This window comes from Vicia villosa, linkage group LG2, assembly GCF_029867415.1.
Source record: "Vicia villosa cultivar HV-30 ecotype Madison, WI linkage group LG2, Vvil1.0, whole genome shotgun sequence".
NCBI lineage: Eukaryota > Viridiplantae > Streptophyta > Magnoliopsida > Fabales > Fabaceae > Vicia > Vicia villosa.
Genome location: NC_081181.1, coordinates 178,026,458 through 178,043,239, shown reverse-complemented (window position 1 = coordinate 178,043,239; position 16,782 = coordinate 178,026,458). Strand labels below are relative to the sequence as shown.

General features: G+C 33.6%; 1 protein-coding gene across 3 annotated transcripts; it reads left to right on the top strand.

Moving 5' to 3' along the window:
• Positions 1–7,850: 7,850 nt before the first annotated feature.
• Positions 7,851–10,179, top strand: LOC131647532 (uncharacterized). 3 transcript variants are annotated; one of them, XM_058917421.1, is made up of 6 exons: positions 7,851–8,013; positions 8,168–8,225; positions 8,355–8,418; positions 8,781–8,854; positions 9,417–9,543; positions 9,619–10,179. In XM_058917421.1, the coding sequence occupies exons 3-6, from the start codon at positions 8,416–8,418 to the stop codon at positions 9,886–9,888; spliced, it is 474 nt and encodes a 157-aa protein (XP_058773404.1). In that variant the 5' UTR covers positions 7,851–8,013; positions 8,168–8,225; positions 8,355–8,415; the 3' UTR covers positions 9,889–10,179. The 3 variants fall into 3 exon arrangements, with proteins under 3 accessions (XP_058773404.1, XP_058773405.1, XP_058773403.1); XM_058917422.1 differs by having other exon boundaries at positions 8,168–8,257; XM_058917420.1 differs by lacking the exon at positions 8,168–8,225 and having other exon boundaries at positions 7,854–8,013; positions 9,619–10,176.
• Positions 10,180–16,782: the final 6,603 nt, after the last annotated feature.

The following is a 16,782-nucleotide window of genomic DNA, read 5'->3' as shown; positions in this document are numbered from 1 at the left end:
TAAATGTAGGGGTACGGGATATAATTTTCATTGATTGTATAAAAAAATTTACATGTCACTATAGAATTATTAAACTCTTGAAAAAATAGCCATTTATTAAGTAGAAATCTCCTATATATCGATTAATTTTTCAATTTTGATTGATTCACGCTGATTTTCATCTATTTGATTATATAACAAATTAAATATAAGTTCAGATTGATTATTCATTCTGTTCTGAATTAGGCCAATTCAATTGAACAATCTCTACTGATTTCTTAAAAATTAGATAAAAGTACCTTGTTAGCAGACCTCTTTGTAACATTGTCATAAGTTTTTACTATGCAAATTTTGTAGAATTTGTTAAGAGATCTTAATTAAGCTATGTCACAAAAATATTCATTTTTTCTTATTTTATTTTATTTTATTTTATTTTATTTTTTCATTTTTTCTTATTAACTAATATATAAGAAAATCAGCATCATTCCACTTCATAATAGAGCATATGCAAATGTGCATAATTACATAAGTAAGACATGGTGATGTCAATATCATTTAATCATAATCTATAAAACGCATAATAGTTCTTTTAAAAATATCTATTAAAGATTGACTTAACTAACATTTTACAATTTTATTAATTATATAAAATAAAAATAATATGATAGATATAGTTGTTTGCAGCCATACTAATCAACTTTACAAAAGTAATCATATTAAAAACTTGTGATTGTTAAATACGCACTCAAACACATGCCAAATCTTCTAGAGAATGTTCATCAATGACTGTCAAAGGTTGCTAAAGACTCCAACCATAATTTCCATTGAAAATCAATGAAATATATATCTATTCAACTCCAGAAGTGGAAATGGTGCTTATTTGCATTTGAGTCTATTTAGCAATCATTAATGGCCCATAAGAGTCTAGTTTGGTTGGCATATTTCCTTTAAGTGGTTGAAATTTCACTTATTAGTGGCATTTAACTTGCCCAAATTCTTTTATAGGCAAAGGGAGAATTAGAAGAGCACAAGGAATATCCGAATTGAATTATACATTAACTAAAAAATTAAAAATACACAGAAATACAATTAAAACAATTATTTTTTCTGTTTCACAATAGTGTTATTTTTTTTATTTGTTTTAAATTATTTGTCTATTTAAAATATTAATTTGATATTTATTGTTTTTTTTCACCAACTTATTATTATTTACAGTATTTTAATTTATGTAACTATCCTACTATTTATTATTAATTAAGTAATTTTAGTAAATGACATTCATTTTATCATTAAAATCAACATAATTAATTATCATCTTAAAAAGAATAAAAATCTCAGAGAAAACACTTATTATTAGACGGAGGGAGTATTACACACTAAAAGAATCTTCCAAACACAAATTCGAATTTTATAAATATTTTATGGATATGAATATTTTTACCTAATCTTACAAATTTAACCATGAGAATTATATTTCAATTGAAAGACCTTTTATTCTTAAGAATACTTTTCTCAATCTTATAATAAAATTGGGAATAAACAACCACTTAAAAGATGAAGGATGTCGATAATATATGTCTTGAAAATATAAATTAAATTGGGAATAAACAACCACTTAAAAGATGAAGGATGTCGATAATATATGTCTTGAAAATATAAATTTAAAATTTTGAATTTTGAATTTTATTGTTAAAAAAGAATTACTACATTGAATTGTGTAACTTGTACTCCAAAAACAAAATCCAATACACCTTTACTATTTGATCATTTTTATAAATAAATTATTTAATTTGTTTTAACTTAAATGTATTTTTATTTTCTTATTTCTATTCAAAACTATCGTTTCTTTGTCTCTTTTACATTCTCCCTGTTTTAGTTTGTGTGTATGGGATGAAGTGGAGGTTTTTCTTTTTAGATAAAGGTTAATAAAAACGATGCTTTTACGTTTTTGATGGAGCCCTTTAAAGCACCGAACCAAACACATATTTATATTTTGAGGAGTGCTAATAGCACTCTTTTTTTAACACTTTCTTAAATACCCACTTTCTTATTGATTAAAACACGAGTCTCTCATTTTAAAAATAGGTCTCACATAAAATGGTAGGTCCCACACATATTTCAACCAATAAAAGAGTAAGTGTTTGAGAGAGTGTTGAAAAAAGAAAAAGAGTGTTCATAGGATTTCTTTTATATTTTATACTTCAACAAACATTCATCCATTAACTTCAAAACATTTGATAATAAGATAGCATATAGATTTCTAGCTATCAAACAAATTGTTCACTAAACCTTAAGTTCCAAACCTAAATATAAAATAGTCAATTACATCAAATTTTTAAAATTATGTTTAAATTAATATATAAAAAAAGAGAGTACTTTTTAAACTAAAAAAATTTGAAGTGTTGTTTATAGCATATATGAGGTTAGGTTTTATCAATTCTATTAGTTTGCATCTCTACTCGTAATTTTGCATCTTATTTTGTGGCTCCGACTCTCAAGGTTAAATCTTCCTTTTTTTGGGAGAGTTTAGGTCTCTCTCCCTCTTCAATGAGATTCGTATATAAATTGATGGCTAAAGTTTTGGCCATTAGACTTGGATCAATGATGGGTAAACTCATTTTCCTTAATCAATCGACATTTCTCAAAGGGAGAATCTTGGTGGACAACATGATGGTCGTCAATGAGCTGGTTGATTCGTCCAAGAAATCTAAAAGAGTTTACCTCATTCTTAAGGTTGATTTTTAAAAATCGTACGATTTAATAAGTTGGCACTTTTTGGATTATATGCCTATCAAATCCAGGTTTAGGGAGAAATGAAGGTCTTGAATAAGAGCTTGTGTTTTTGCTGGTAAAATTACGGTGTTTATTAATAGGTGTCATACTCAAGATCAACATAAAAAAGGGCTTGAAACAAGGGGATCCTCTAGCCCCTTCTCTTTCATCATAGTGATCTACTCGTAAAGTCTAAGGAGCTTGATCTTTACTTTGGGTTCAGGGTGGAAATATCTGGGTTGGCGGTGCCTCATCTTGAGTATGTTGATGATAATCTTCTGATAATTGATCATACTCTAGAGAATCTATGGAGTATTAAGGCTATTCGTAGAGGTTTTTAGCGAGCTTCGGGGCTTCGAGTGAATTTCTTCAATAGCAGCCTTATAGGAATTAATGTGGATCTTGCCTTTCTATCGTTTATCAGATACTTATTCACTATGAAATTAACTCTATTCCTTTTAAGTATCTTGGGTTGCTAGTGGGGGCTAATCCTCAACTTGAAACCATTTGTGATCCTTTACTTAACCCGTTGGGAAAGAGAATCAATTATTGGAAGCATAAATGTGTCAATTTGGGTGGTAGAGTGGTTCTCCCTAATTTTGTGCTTAATGTTATCTCCATCTTCTTCTTGTAATTTTAAAGATGCCTATAAAGATTTGGAAGAAGATTATCAAGTTACAAAGAAGGTTCCTTTGGGGGGGAGGGGTTGAAGAGTGCTTCAAAGATTTCCCTATATTAAGTGAAAAGATGTTTATAAACCGAAGGAAAAATGAGGGTTGGGGTAGGAGTCAAGGACCTATGGTTGGTTAATCTTGCCCTTATGGCAAAGTGGCGATGAAAACTGCTTACATGGAACATAATACTATGAAGGAAATTCATGTTGCTTGATATGGAACCCACATGATTTCCCCTCTTTGTGGAGGTAGGACTGTGGGTTTGTGTTATACTTCTTCTTGATGGAAATGGGTGTTTATTCTTAGGTCTAAAGAAGATGAAATCTCATATTGGTTTGTTGATGGTGTCATTAGGATTTAGGAAAGTAGGGTCAGGTACATAAACTTCCTTTTGAAAGGATCCTTGGCTAGGGTCCATACCTCTAAAAACTAAGTTTCATAGATAGAGAAAAATGGATTTGGAAGCATGGTAGAGATGGTAATTTCTCAGTGATATTTACTTACCTTGTTCAGATGGTTAGTTTGAACTCTTTTTCTTCTTCTCCTCTCCCAATGGAAAGTAAATCCTTCCCCTTATCTCATTTAGTTTAGCTCATTCTAAGATCTTGGTCTTCTTTTGGTAGTTTTTTCAAGATAAACTTCTGATTGGAGAAAACATATCTAACAAAACCAATTGCAATTATTTTGTGTCTATTTGATGACATGCATAAAGCTATCACCAATGGGAAGAATGTGATGTTAAGGTTCATGGACAACGAGACTAATATAACACTGTATCTAGAAGCAAAAGGGTAACCCATACCAGGAATAGTCATCCACTTATCACGACCTTGCACACTAAAGCCATAAATCTGCAATACATTCTTAACTTTTGGTACCGTGTCATAGAACAAACTGGAATACAATTGATGATGTTGATAAATTTAGTATCTAACTACGTCTGAGACAAAGGCCAAGACTCTTCCTCATCCAAGTAAAGTTGCAATAGCCCAAAAACCACAATTGTCACCAACATCAACAATGTCATCAATGTCCTAATGTAAAAAAACTGGGAAACTAAGACAAATATTCTAATTTTGAAGACACGTCACGCAATTGACTCTTAGGTGGTTTTATACATGATCTCTTCGTACTCTAACTACCTTGCGAACCCTTAAAATACTCCCACTGTGAAGGATCGCGATGCACATCACTTTCTTCATCTTTTTTACTATTCTTAGTTCCCTTGTTTGGCTTGTACTTCACTGGTGGTGGACACATGGAAGTTGTGGATGTTTGTGTTAGTTCTGAAAAAAATTCTTCATCAGTGACCTCATGCTCTTCGATGAATAATTTCTTCCAAAATACATGTACCGAATCTAATTGAATATGATCTCCTTGTATTTGATAACCTACAAGCTCACACGCATAAGGTAACTCATGTGTTGTTCTAATGAAGAAACCACATGCTACTTTGTCACAACAAATTTTTTTTATCCTTTCCAGCTCTTTTCCAATATGTTGTATACATTGTCTTGAAATGAAGTTCTATAATTTGGAGAAGAATGGAATGTTATATCGATGTTCAATGTTGCATACACTTTTCTGAAATGACACTCTAATTGAACCTAATTACAACTTCAACAATGTGTTAACAGCATCCCAACTTCTACATAAATCTCCCCTGCTACTTGACAACATATTTTTAGTCTCCAATGAGCAGACTCAACCCTGAAACACATAAACATAACAGAATGTCAGAACATAAATCTCCACAACTAATTATTGATGTAAATATATTCATATTAACATCAATGTACATATATGTTGGTTGTTGTGTTCCCTATGTAAGGGAATATTAGTCCAAACAGTAACAAATATTTCTTTATAGGGTGCCAACTAAGTTTCATGCACATGTTGAACAAGTTTGGGAATATCAACACATACAACATCGAAATGTTTCAGGTGTACCTCAAAATCAGTCTCCGTATTCGAATATATGATGTTGTTCCACATATCCATAACATGCTCATGCCTATGTGATTCGACATACTCCTTACACTTCATACTAACATTTTTAAAATATGGAACAAACACATCAAATGAGTTGAGTTTAGAAACACAACTTCCACAACATTTATCAAAGCCAGTTCACAGTCAGTAACCAAAACATTTGGTAGAATCTTCTCAGAAGCGAACAACACTTTTAGCTATTCAAGTGCCCACGTGAAGTTTTCCTCTCTTTTGTGTTCCAAATATGTAAAACCAGCCAAAATTGTCAAATTCGAGGATGTAACACCAATAATCTCAAGTAGGTGTAACCGGTACCTGTTTGTTTTATATGTACATTAAAGTGTCAACATTCCTCAACAACTTCTGAAACAAATAAATTATATAAGAAGAATTTGGCATAATAAGTACTTTTTTTTGTATGTGCAATCAAAAATCAACACAAGATGAAACATGTTCAACAACTTCACTAGATCAGGGTGCGTCCAAAATATATCAGCAATAACATCAGAAGAGTATTTGGTACTTGTCCAATTTATGTATTTATCTTCATGGACTAAACTCATCAGATGTTGTATTTCACTCAACAGACTTCTCTTGCTCGCATTGTATGTAGACCTAGCCTTATAGACATGGGTAACACTCGGTAGGTTTTCTGGATCTCTATCTTTCAAAGCAGCAACTATGTATCTATGATCCAAGTTGTATATGGTCATGTCATTCATAAACTTCCTTTCATGATCTTTTAAACGACCTAGTATATCATTCCAATTTAAATGAGCATTTCACTTTCATAGTAAATGTACATGCACCCACAACCTTCTTCTTATAATTTCCTCCTCTTTTACAACCTATAATCAAGTTATCTTTCCTCCCTCTCATCCTATTCGCGATATCAAAACGAATAGTAACAACAATACCATGTTGCTTACCAACAAATTGCGCCCATGCCAAAATGTCAGCCCTAGAGGGGAATATCTAACATATACCCAAATTTTTATCAATGTATGAGATATCATAAATAAGGAATGCAAAATTATCTACAAAGTAAATTTATATAAAACATACTGCATCAGTGAGAAAAAAACCAAGTAAAGTCACCATCGGAACAATCAGAAACAATACCGCATAATTGAAGCATTTTAAACTACCAGATTTTTCAAAATATACGATATTAAGCAATATTTCAGATATTTCAAAATCTCCGATAATAATTACGCTTAAGACAAAGGTATTTCTAAACTTTTATAAAAAATTGGTAAAACTTCAAAATGTTCTGGACTTTTAAAACAAATTCAATGAATTTTCAAGTGATTTTAAACTGCAAGGAAGTACCAGTTATTTCAGTAAAATCAGATAAAAACAAAGTAATTTCTAGATATTTTGAAAAAATCCGGTAAAACAACGTATCAAAATTTTAAAAGTTTGATGAAAACACGTAAAAAACAAATTTTACCGAATTTTTGAAATGAACTAATGAATATTTTGATTCTACCCAATTTTTACAAAGAGAATTTTTTAGTGGAAAGTTAAATTCTTAATGGTAAAATAATGTTATAATATTTGTCAATAAGAAAGTTTGTGGGGTGCCTGGTATAATATGAAAGTTTGTGAGGTGTGGTATAACTTAGGGGTGTGATGAAGAATTCTACCGTTATAAAAAAAGTAAGTAAAGTCAACATCGAAACAATCAGAAATAGGACCACATAATTGAAGCATTTTAAACTACCAGATTTTTCAAAATATACAATATTAAGCAATAGTTCAGATATTTCAAAATCTCCGGTAATAATTACTCTTAAGACAAAGGTATTTTTAAACTTTTATAAAAAACTGGTAAAACTTCAAAATATTTTAGACTTTTAAAACAAATCCGATGAATTTTCAAGTGATTTTAAACGGCAAGGAAATACCAGTTATTTCAGTAAAATCATGTAAAAACAAAGTAGTTTCTAGATATTTCAAAAAAATCCGATATAACATATCAAAATTTTAAAAGTTCGATAAAAACACATAAAAAACAAATTTTGCCGAATTTTTGGATGAACTACTGAATATTTTGATTCTACCCGATTTTTACAAAGAGAATTTTTTAGTGGGAAGTTAAATTCTTAATGGTAAAATAATGTTATAATATTTGTCGATAAGAAAGTTTGTGGGGTGCCTTGTATAATTTGAAAGTTTGTGGGGTGTGGTATAAATTAGGGTGCGATGAAGAATTCTCCCATTATATTTTTCTTAACCATTTCATGAAGCCCAATTCCATGTAAACTTGTTTCCTCTTCCTTTCTTTTGCACCAGGAGTAGTGCTATTTAATACGAAGCAATTTGAAGAAGAAATGCAATGAGTATGTGTCACTATTTTAGTGGTAAATTTTAAATTAATTTTAAATTTAATTTCCTTTTTAATAGGAATCATGGGATGGTGGTGATAATAGATGGTTAAGATGTATTCTTGCTTTTCTTTGTTTTTCTATTGTATTCCATTTTCCTTGCACTAGATACACACGCAGAAGAGAAAAGAGAGAAAGAAAACAAAACCCTAAATAGTTTGATTTGCATCGTTTACCTACAATCAGCACTTCAATTGTTCAATAAGGTAACCTCAATTTCTCGGCTTTCACAATCATCTCTCTTAGCACCTCAATTTTGAAAATTGATTAGATAGATTTCTTTGTATTGCTGTTCGTTTTGATTCGTAGCATTAGGTTTGAAATGAAATGGGAATTTTTCAGAAGTGTATTGTGTTGTAGGAAAACCTGAAGTTGTTGTCAAGTCCTTGCATCTTGAGGGCTTGTAATTCAAAATTGAGTAATGCCTCTTTTGTTGGCTAAGTGATCATTGTACACTGAAGTTATTCAAATTGAATAAGTTTTGTGCAGATGCTGTTTCGAATAAGATGTAAAGACTTGATTTTTATGCTTGATTATTCATTTGCAGGGCGGTGCACGTTTGATGCTTGGGTGTTTTGGTTGAAGTTTCAATCGCCTTATTTGCTGCCATGGTATGTTTATGTTCAATGTTTGGTGTAAATTTTTTAGTTTTATAGAAAGAAGACTTGTAGAATTTGTGGTCAGGAGAGTAGATCACATGGAGAGGAGTCAAACAACTAGAGGTAGAGGAAGAATTAGAAAAGTTATCAGAGAAGTTATTAAAAAAGATCTCGAGATTAACGATTTGAATAGAAGAATGGTCATGGATAGAATATTATGGCGGAAATTGATCCATGTAGCAGATCCCACTTAGTGGGATAAGACTTGGTTCTTGATGTTGTTGTTGTAGGAATTTCTAAATTGATCGGGTGCATTTTGATCTTTCCCATCTCATTGTATTCTGAAACTTATTTTTATGTAATACTGAATGCAGGATCCTAAAGCTTCAATTGATGATAACGGTGACAATAGACTCTACATTGGCAATCTTGATCTCAGAATTACAGAGTGAGACTCGCTAACCCTCCAACATGGATTCATTGTTTTTTTGGAAAATGGTAACGTTCTTTATGAAGGCTTGATTAAGGGATGAAAGATGGATATATTAATATTATGCATTGAAAAGTATAGGTTTTATTGAGTTACCAATGTATTGAATACTGCACTTTTTTTTAATGAACACTTTTGACTCTTCTTATTTCAAGTGTGTTTGGATTTCAACTGCAAGAGATCAAATGCTCAGACATAACGTTTGAGTCAATCAACCAAGAGTTATAGGCTTGATTTCCTAAGAATTGAAATCCAAACATGTTTTATCCATTGCCTTTGTAATAGGTTGTAGGAATCAAGTTTTTAATCACAGCAATAATTCAGCTGCGTCGCGATCCTTATTATTGCAAGAATTGCAATAAAATCCGCTGGTTCCGCCTCAATTGTGGTTTTGAAAGCATAGAAAAATCTTGATCGTATGGCCCTCATCGTTGTTATAAACTTGGCAGGAACCTCCTCCCGTTTCCATTTGTTTTTGTGCATATTCTTATCTTTATTTTACGTTTGCATTATTTTCCAGAGCTGCTCTACTCAAAATGTTTTCTCCTTACGGAAAGATTGTGTCGGAGGACTTCTTGTGGCACACTCGAGGTCCAAAACGTGGGGAACCACGCGGTTTCGCTTTTCTACAATATAGCACAAAAGAGGTATGTTGATGGCATACTTCTGTTACTTTCACATCCGAGCAATTTCTGATTTCTATTATTAAAGTGAGAATGCAGGAAGCAATATTGGCCAAGGAGAAAATGCACGGACGGTTAGCTTGTGGCCGGCCATTAGTGGTCCGCCTAGCAAGTGAGAGGTATGCTATGGAAGTAGCAGATAGCTCTACAAAACCAGTAGGCGAAGGGCACAAGTTGCATCTCACTGGTGGCGGCATGGGACAATCAAGCCGTGGTGCGAAAATTGCTGCAATAAAGAACAAGTTGAAGTCTTTAGAGGAAGATAATTCTAGGAACAAGAAACAAAAGCAGAGTGATAATATATCTTGATTAAAAAATTTTGTAACACTATTACAATATCTTTCATTTAAATTTTTTGTTCCAATTTAGATATGAAGCCAAAATTATACCAATTTGTGGTGGAAACTGGAATCTTAATTCTAAATGGAATGGAGTGTTGTTTTTCTTAGTGTGCACATATAGAAAGTGTTTAGTTGAGCTTAGAAATCAGTGTAATGGTTTTTATTTTGGACCTGGTAAAAGTAAGAAATTGATTGAGTTTTGATTAGTCCTAATAAAAAATGATATGAATATGAATCACAATCTAATTATTTTCGGAGAAGTTTAATTTTTAATAAACAAATTAGTTTCAAAGACTAATTTATCAACTAATGTTTTGTATGGGTAAAAGTTGTTAAACTATTATTATATTGAAAAGTTGTTATAAAACTGAATTACAATATATCTATTTATAAAATTGAATTATAACATGTCTATTTATATACAACTGAGTAACTTGTATATAAAGTAACAAACCCTATTCCTAACTAACACGGAATTTGGGCTACACAACTTGAGTTATATCACAACATACGCCCCTATAATCCAAGTTGTCGAAAACAAACTAATCATAGTAGATCTGAATTATTTCTAATTTCTTTCTCAAATTTAGAAATTTGTCGATCTTCAGCCCTTTGGTGAAAATATCGGTCAATTGTGCTTCACTCGAGTAATGTTTCACTTTAAGTTCACCTTGGTTTACCTTCTCCCTCAGGAAATGAAACCTGGTCTCAATGTGCTTACTCATTCCATGTAGAATTGGATTCTTAGCAAGATTTATGGCTTTCTTGTTGTTGGTCTGCAGCACCAGAGGTTTTTCTTTACTTCGACTTCCATCTCTTCTAGCACATATCTGATCCAAATTGCTTAACACACAACATATGATACTGCTATATATTCGGTCTCACATGATGATAATGCCACCACAAGTTGCTTTCTCAAGCACCGTGAGATTGAGGCACCTAATAGTTGAAAGAAATAACCAGTTGTGCTTCTTCGATCTTTCTTATCTCCACACTAATAAGCATCTGAATAACAATTAATCACAGCTTTTTTGCCTTCTTAACTTCGTGGAAACAAAATTCTACATTTTATTGATTCTTTTAAGTATCTCAGGATTCTTCTTGCAGCCTTCATGTGTGACACCCTTGGCTGACTCATGTTGTTTCTTTCGATTGCTTGTAACTCATCGACCATAGTTGACTTCAATTGTTTATTCTTTAAATCCTCGTTATAGTTGATTGGTTCAATACCTGCAAATAAAACAAAATGAACTAATTCTTAATTTGGTATTACTTTATAATCACCAGTCACTTCATAGTCTTGAAGCCTTGTTAGAGGAACTCTAGTTCTTTAGCTTGTGCTAGCCACACTCTCTTCGATTTCGATTGTGTCAGAAATGTCAGCCACTGCTTCAACTTCCACTTCGACAGGAGTGTCGACTGGAATTTCTTTGTCGATGTCATAACTCATTAAAGGCTTTTTAATTCCATAATCAGAATTCCAATCCTAAGGAACATGTGAAATAATGATAAACCCTAAAAGAGGGATAATATGATCATCACAACCGAATAATGAGTTTGGGAGTTGATTAAGTGAGGGGAAGGTGTTACGCACCTCTCACCTCCGTTGCACTCAACGGGAATCTCTTGTAGTCCAGGGTAAGTGTGTTTGTTTGTGAAAGTATTTCTTGTTTTATTTATTTACAAAGGTTTAAAATTGGAAAAAAGAAAATAGTGGACTCGCATTGGTTTCACAACTCTGAGCCTACGTATCTCCATCAAGGGATGGAGAAGTCAGAGTCATTGTAGTTCGGATAAAAGTTTGTTTGTTGATTATCTTTTATGGAAAATGTTTGTCTTGAATTAAATTAGTGCTCGAGAAAAATTGATTTGATGTGTTAGCATGAATTTTAGTGCGTTTGAATAAGATAATTGATCGATGTGGCGTGCACCAACCAATCAGTTAATTCGAGGAAAGTGTGGATGTACATCCACCATGTCCTAATTATTTTTTAAAAAAAATGTTAGATTAAATTTGAGGAAAGTGAAAAATGTTTTGATTACTTGGCTATGTACATGTGAATTGAAGTATTTATAAATTGATGAAGAGAGAAACTTTGTCGAAAAATTTAAATGTACAAGTTAATTTAATTATTTACAAGAAACAATTAATTATATTTTTGTATTATTATTTTTAATAAGTGAATTAAAGCTAACAAAATAACCAAATAAAATTAAAGTGTATCTTTTTATTTTACCCATTTTTTAATTATTTTTGGCATTTTGATATTTAATTTCTTTATTTTTTTAATATTACTAAAAAATAATTATTTAACCTAATGTAAATATCCTAATTAGTCTAGGAAAAAATAAAAGTTAACTAAAAAGATTACAAAAAAGATAATATGCAAATAAATAAAAAAACAATTAAAAGAACCGAGACTCAAATGTATTAAGTCCAAAATATAGATCCACTAAACCCTAATTCTAAATCATTAAGAGAAAAAAAACAACAATGGTAACAATAAGGGGCGGCACTTGGCATTCTCTATGGAGAATTGAAGGAAAACTTGCTAATTTTTTTTGAATAAAGGATTATATATATAAGAAGAAACAGTACAAAAGAGGGGAACAAGTTAGTCCCGAGCTTACGAAAATCTAAAGAACGGTATTCCTAACCTATTCTTTACAAAATCCTTCCTAATACCCGAAGGGATGAAATCAAAAAAAACGGTATCACTGATGCCGAGCGCGAAATTCGCCAAAAAATCGGCACAGGAATTACCTTCTCTATAAATGTGAGTGATGCAAAGGTGAGAAAAATTATGGTGGAGAAGACAATGTCTCCATCTGTTCCTAAAAATAAGAGGCACAAGAGTGTGGTTGGAAAAAGCTTTGACCACTAAGCTAGAATCGGTCTCGATCCAAAGCTTATCCCAACCACAACTTAAACTAATCTCCAAAGCTTTAATGACAGCACCAAATTCAGCTTGAGAGGAAGAAACACAAGAGATATTGTCCGCAAAAGCCAAAAGAAAATCGCCCAGATGGTTACGAAAAATACCGCCTCCTCCGGCATTGGAGCTGCCATGGATAAAGGCCCCGTCACAATTACATTTAATCAAGCCTACCGGGGGCGGATCCCAAATAACCTCTTTAACAGATGGAGCCTTGGGATTATGGATATTAACATGGAAAGCTTTAATGTAAACGAAGTCCTGTATACTGATCCTGGCTGTTTTGATCGTAGCGTTTCCGGAAAGTTGAGTTTGGGATGTTATCCAGTTGATGGCAGCAGTATGAGAGACGACACGACAATGGTGTTTAGCTTGGTTTCTGGAATGCCAGATCTTTGCCAAAGTGTTGACAACAGCAGCACTTAGAACAAGCGCAGATTGGGGAGACTTATTGCGGTAACAAAAAAGAAGCCAGTCCACAATAGAATTCGGGCGGAACGAAATCTGCATCTTGCTCTGTAACCACGACCAGATTCGAGAAGAAAAAATGCATTCAAAAAGAATGTGCTGAAAGGATTCTGAATTGTTACGGCAGAGCGGGCAGCGAGAAGCCAGAGAAATACTACGATTCGCCAGAAAATCATCCGTTGGAAGCTTCACGTGCAGCATCTTCCAAACTGTTAGAGATCTGCTGGGAGGAATGTTAACATGCCACAGGATTTTACTCCAAGTCACATCCGGAGCCTGTCTAGATTTGAATAAGTATGCATCCTTCAAATTAAGGAAACCAGTAGCGTTATGGTTCCACGACAGGAAGTCCTCCGAGGCGATGGCAGGAGGGTGATGATTAATGATCCGATTAAACAAGAAAGGGAACCAGGAATACCAAACAGTCGGAAAAGTCCATTGGCCGTTGGAAGAAACATCGGAAATTTTGATGAACGGATCAATGTTGTGATGCTGCAGCTGTAACAAATCAGTGTCATCCATAAGGGGGGTTCCAGCCCAATGGTCTATCCAAAATTTCACATTACTATTAGAGCCAATACACCAGCAAGAGTTGTTGAGAAGGACAGAAGATTAAGCCTTTATACCAGTCCATAAAGTTGAGAAAATGTGGTACCTTATGAAACCGTGTGGTCGCATAATCCGATTCTTTAACAAGACCGCCCAATCATCCTTACTATTGATCAAATCCCAAAGCATTTTTAAGTTGGCAGCATCATTAAGGCTAATTAAAGATCTTAAGCCAAGACCTCCTTTCGCAAACGGCTGACACACTTTCTTCCAAGAGACCGTGCACAACGCTCTACTGGAGGTGCTTCCCGACCAAATAAAGTTTCTACAGGCTTTCTCAATTTTCTTGAGGGAAGAAATAGGCCAGTTATAAATATTGATAGAATACATAGTCATACTGAGAATTACCGATTTCACGAGAGTCAATCGGCCGGCCATAGAGAGACAGTCTCCTTTCCATCTAGACAACTTCGACGTAATTTTGTCAACCGTTGGAGCAATGTGGCAAGACTTTACTCTTCCTTTGAAAAGAGGGACCCCAAGATAAATGAAGGGGAGATTACCCATCTGGAAGCCCGTGGCAGTGGCGATACGAAGCTTTTTCCTATCGGACATCGCTCCCGAATAGAAGAAGGATTTGGAGAGGTTGATACTCTGCCCCGAAGCATCGGAATAGTCACTGAAAATCCTCTTCAACACATTGATATTTGAGAAATTACCGGAGCAGAAAATTAAGATATCATCGGCATACATAATATGGGAAGGCACAAGGTTAGATTTAGAAGCCTTGATCAAATTCAGAGAACCGTCTAAAATCGCGTTGGTGATCATACGGCTCAAAACGTCTTCAGCGAGGCAAAACAGAAGCGGGGACAGAGGGTCCCCCTGACGGACACCACGGCCCACGGGAGCAGTTGAAGAAGCCATGAAGATCACCGTTCAGGCTGACAGAAAGAGAAGCGGAGGCGAGAATAGCCGAAATCCAATGACAAAAGGTGGAGGAGAAACCGAAAGCCTTAAGAACTTGAAGGATAAAGTCCCATCTAATAGTGTCGAAAGCCTTCGAGATATCAACTTTCAAGGCTAAGTTACCGTCTTTGTGCTTGTTGTCCAAAACGTTGATGGCCTCCGATGCCAGACAAATACAGTCTCTAATGTTTCTGCCCTGAATAAAGCCCCTTTGCTCCTTAGAGATTAGAAGCGGCAGAACCGATGACATCCTGTTAGCAATAATCTTGGTTATAATTTTGAATTTGATATTTGAGAGAGCAATGGGCCGGAACATATCCATGGTAAGCGCCTCGGGGACCTTCGGAATAAGAATGATTTTACTGGAATTAAAATTAGGAAGAATCCATCCTTGGGAGAAGAATTGAATTACGGCAGCGCAAACGTCATGCTGAATGATGCTCCAATAAGTGTGGAAGACTTGCTAATTCATGATGCTCCAAACTTCATGCTGAATGATGCTCCAATAAGGAAAACTTGCTAATTCATTTAGGCTAGAAATAATGAATATATAAAAATCCGTGATCCAAGACACTGCAAAAACTTTAGATGAAGTGGACTATAAAAGGTCAACTTGGAAGAAATGCAAAGGGGTTCAAAAACTCAAAGACTCATAGAGAAACACTTGGTAGAGGTTGGTAAGAAAGTAAGTTGAATCAAAGCGGAAAGCTTCTTATCTCTTCATCTCAAGTATAAGCTACAAGTATCTGGCATAACAGAACTCGTATCTTACTGATTGAAGATTGTAAGAAGACGAAGAAATTACTCTTAGGTTTTCATTTCTTTTTCATTACGTGTTTTTAGAATTTTTAGCTTAGGATTTAGTGTTGATGTATGCACTAAGCTCATCATGAGCTAAGCTCCTTTATGTTGAGTAATGTGAAGTTAATATAAAATAGTCTTTTGTGTTAACTAATATGTTGTTAGCACTTTATTTTATCGTGCATTATAATGTTATAAATTTGATTCTTTGACTGATCAACTTAGGAAAATATGAGAGTTTGCTGTTGTGAGGAATCCAACAACAAGTGGAATAGTGTGATAAATATGGTTGGAAATAGTATGATAGGAATATTATCTAGATTATCTACTTTAGGAATAAAGAGCTATAATCATAGAAGACATTTGGAATAAAACCAGACATACATTAAATTTAAAAGTGAGGCTTAGAAATTTGTCCCCTTGCTTTATTGTATATGTTTATGATGTTGTAGAAATACACCACAAGATCACATTTTGACCTCATCTGGCACGACATACCACATCCTGTACACACAATAGACAAGTCGTATTAACGAATCACTGCCCAACATATCCTCTATTATTGATTTTATTAACTCTTACCAAAGTATTTTTGCCACTGTATACTTTACAAACTGAACCTGTGACAACCATCTACTATTATTATTTTTGTTCATCTTTATTTACAAAAGATATTTTTACAACTCAATCTAAGTTATTTCCTCTCCTTGTTAGTTCAACATTCATACTATTATATCACTTGCTACTTTAAAAGAACATGTATACTTGCAGTGACACCACACGTTTTCAAGCAACACCTAACATTATTCTTGCATACATCAACAAATTATTCACAAACATTTAAAGCAAGCAACAAATACATTGACATTACATAAGGAAATTTTCCCCGTCACCAAACTTATTTGTGCTTAACAAAATACAAGGGTACAAGTACTCACTATCGCAATTTATTAATAGAAATGCTTAAAAGGGAAACAAGACAGAAATAGGGGGTAAAACGTAAATTTATTCAATATTAGCCCACAAGAGGAACACTTTACAACCAATATACAAAACCTTACATGACCAAAGAAAGCGAAAATTCCATAAAAAAAGTATAGGATAAATAAGGCGATCCCTCAGTCGCTCTTGACGCCCGC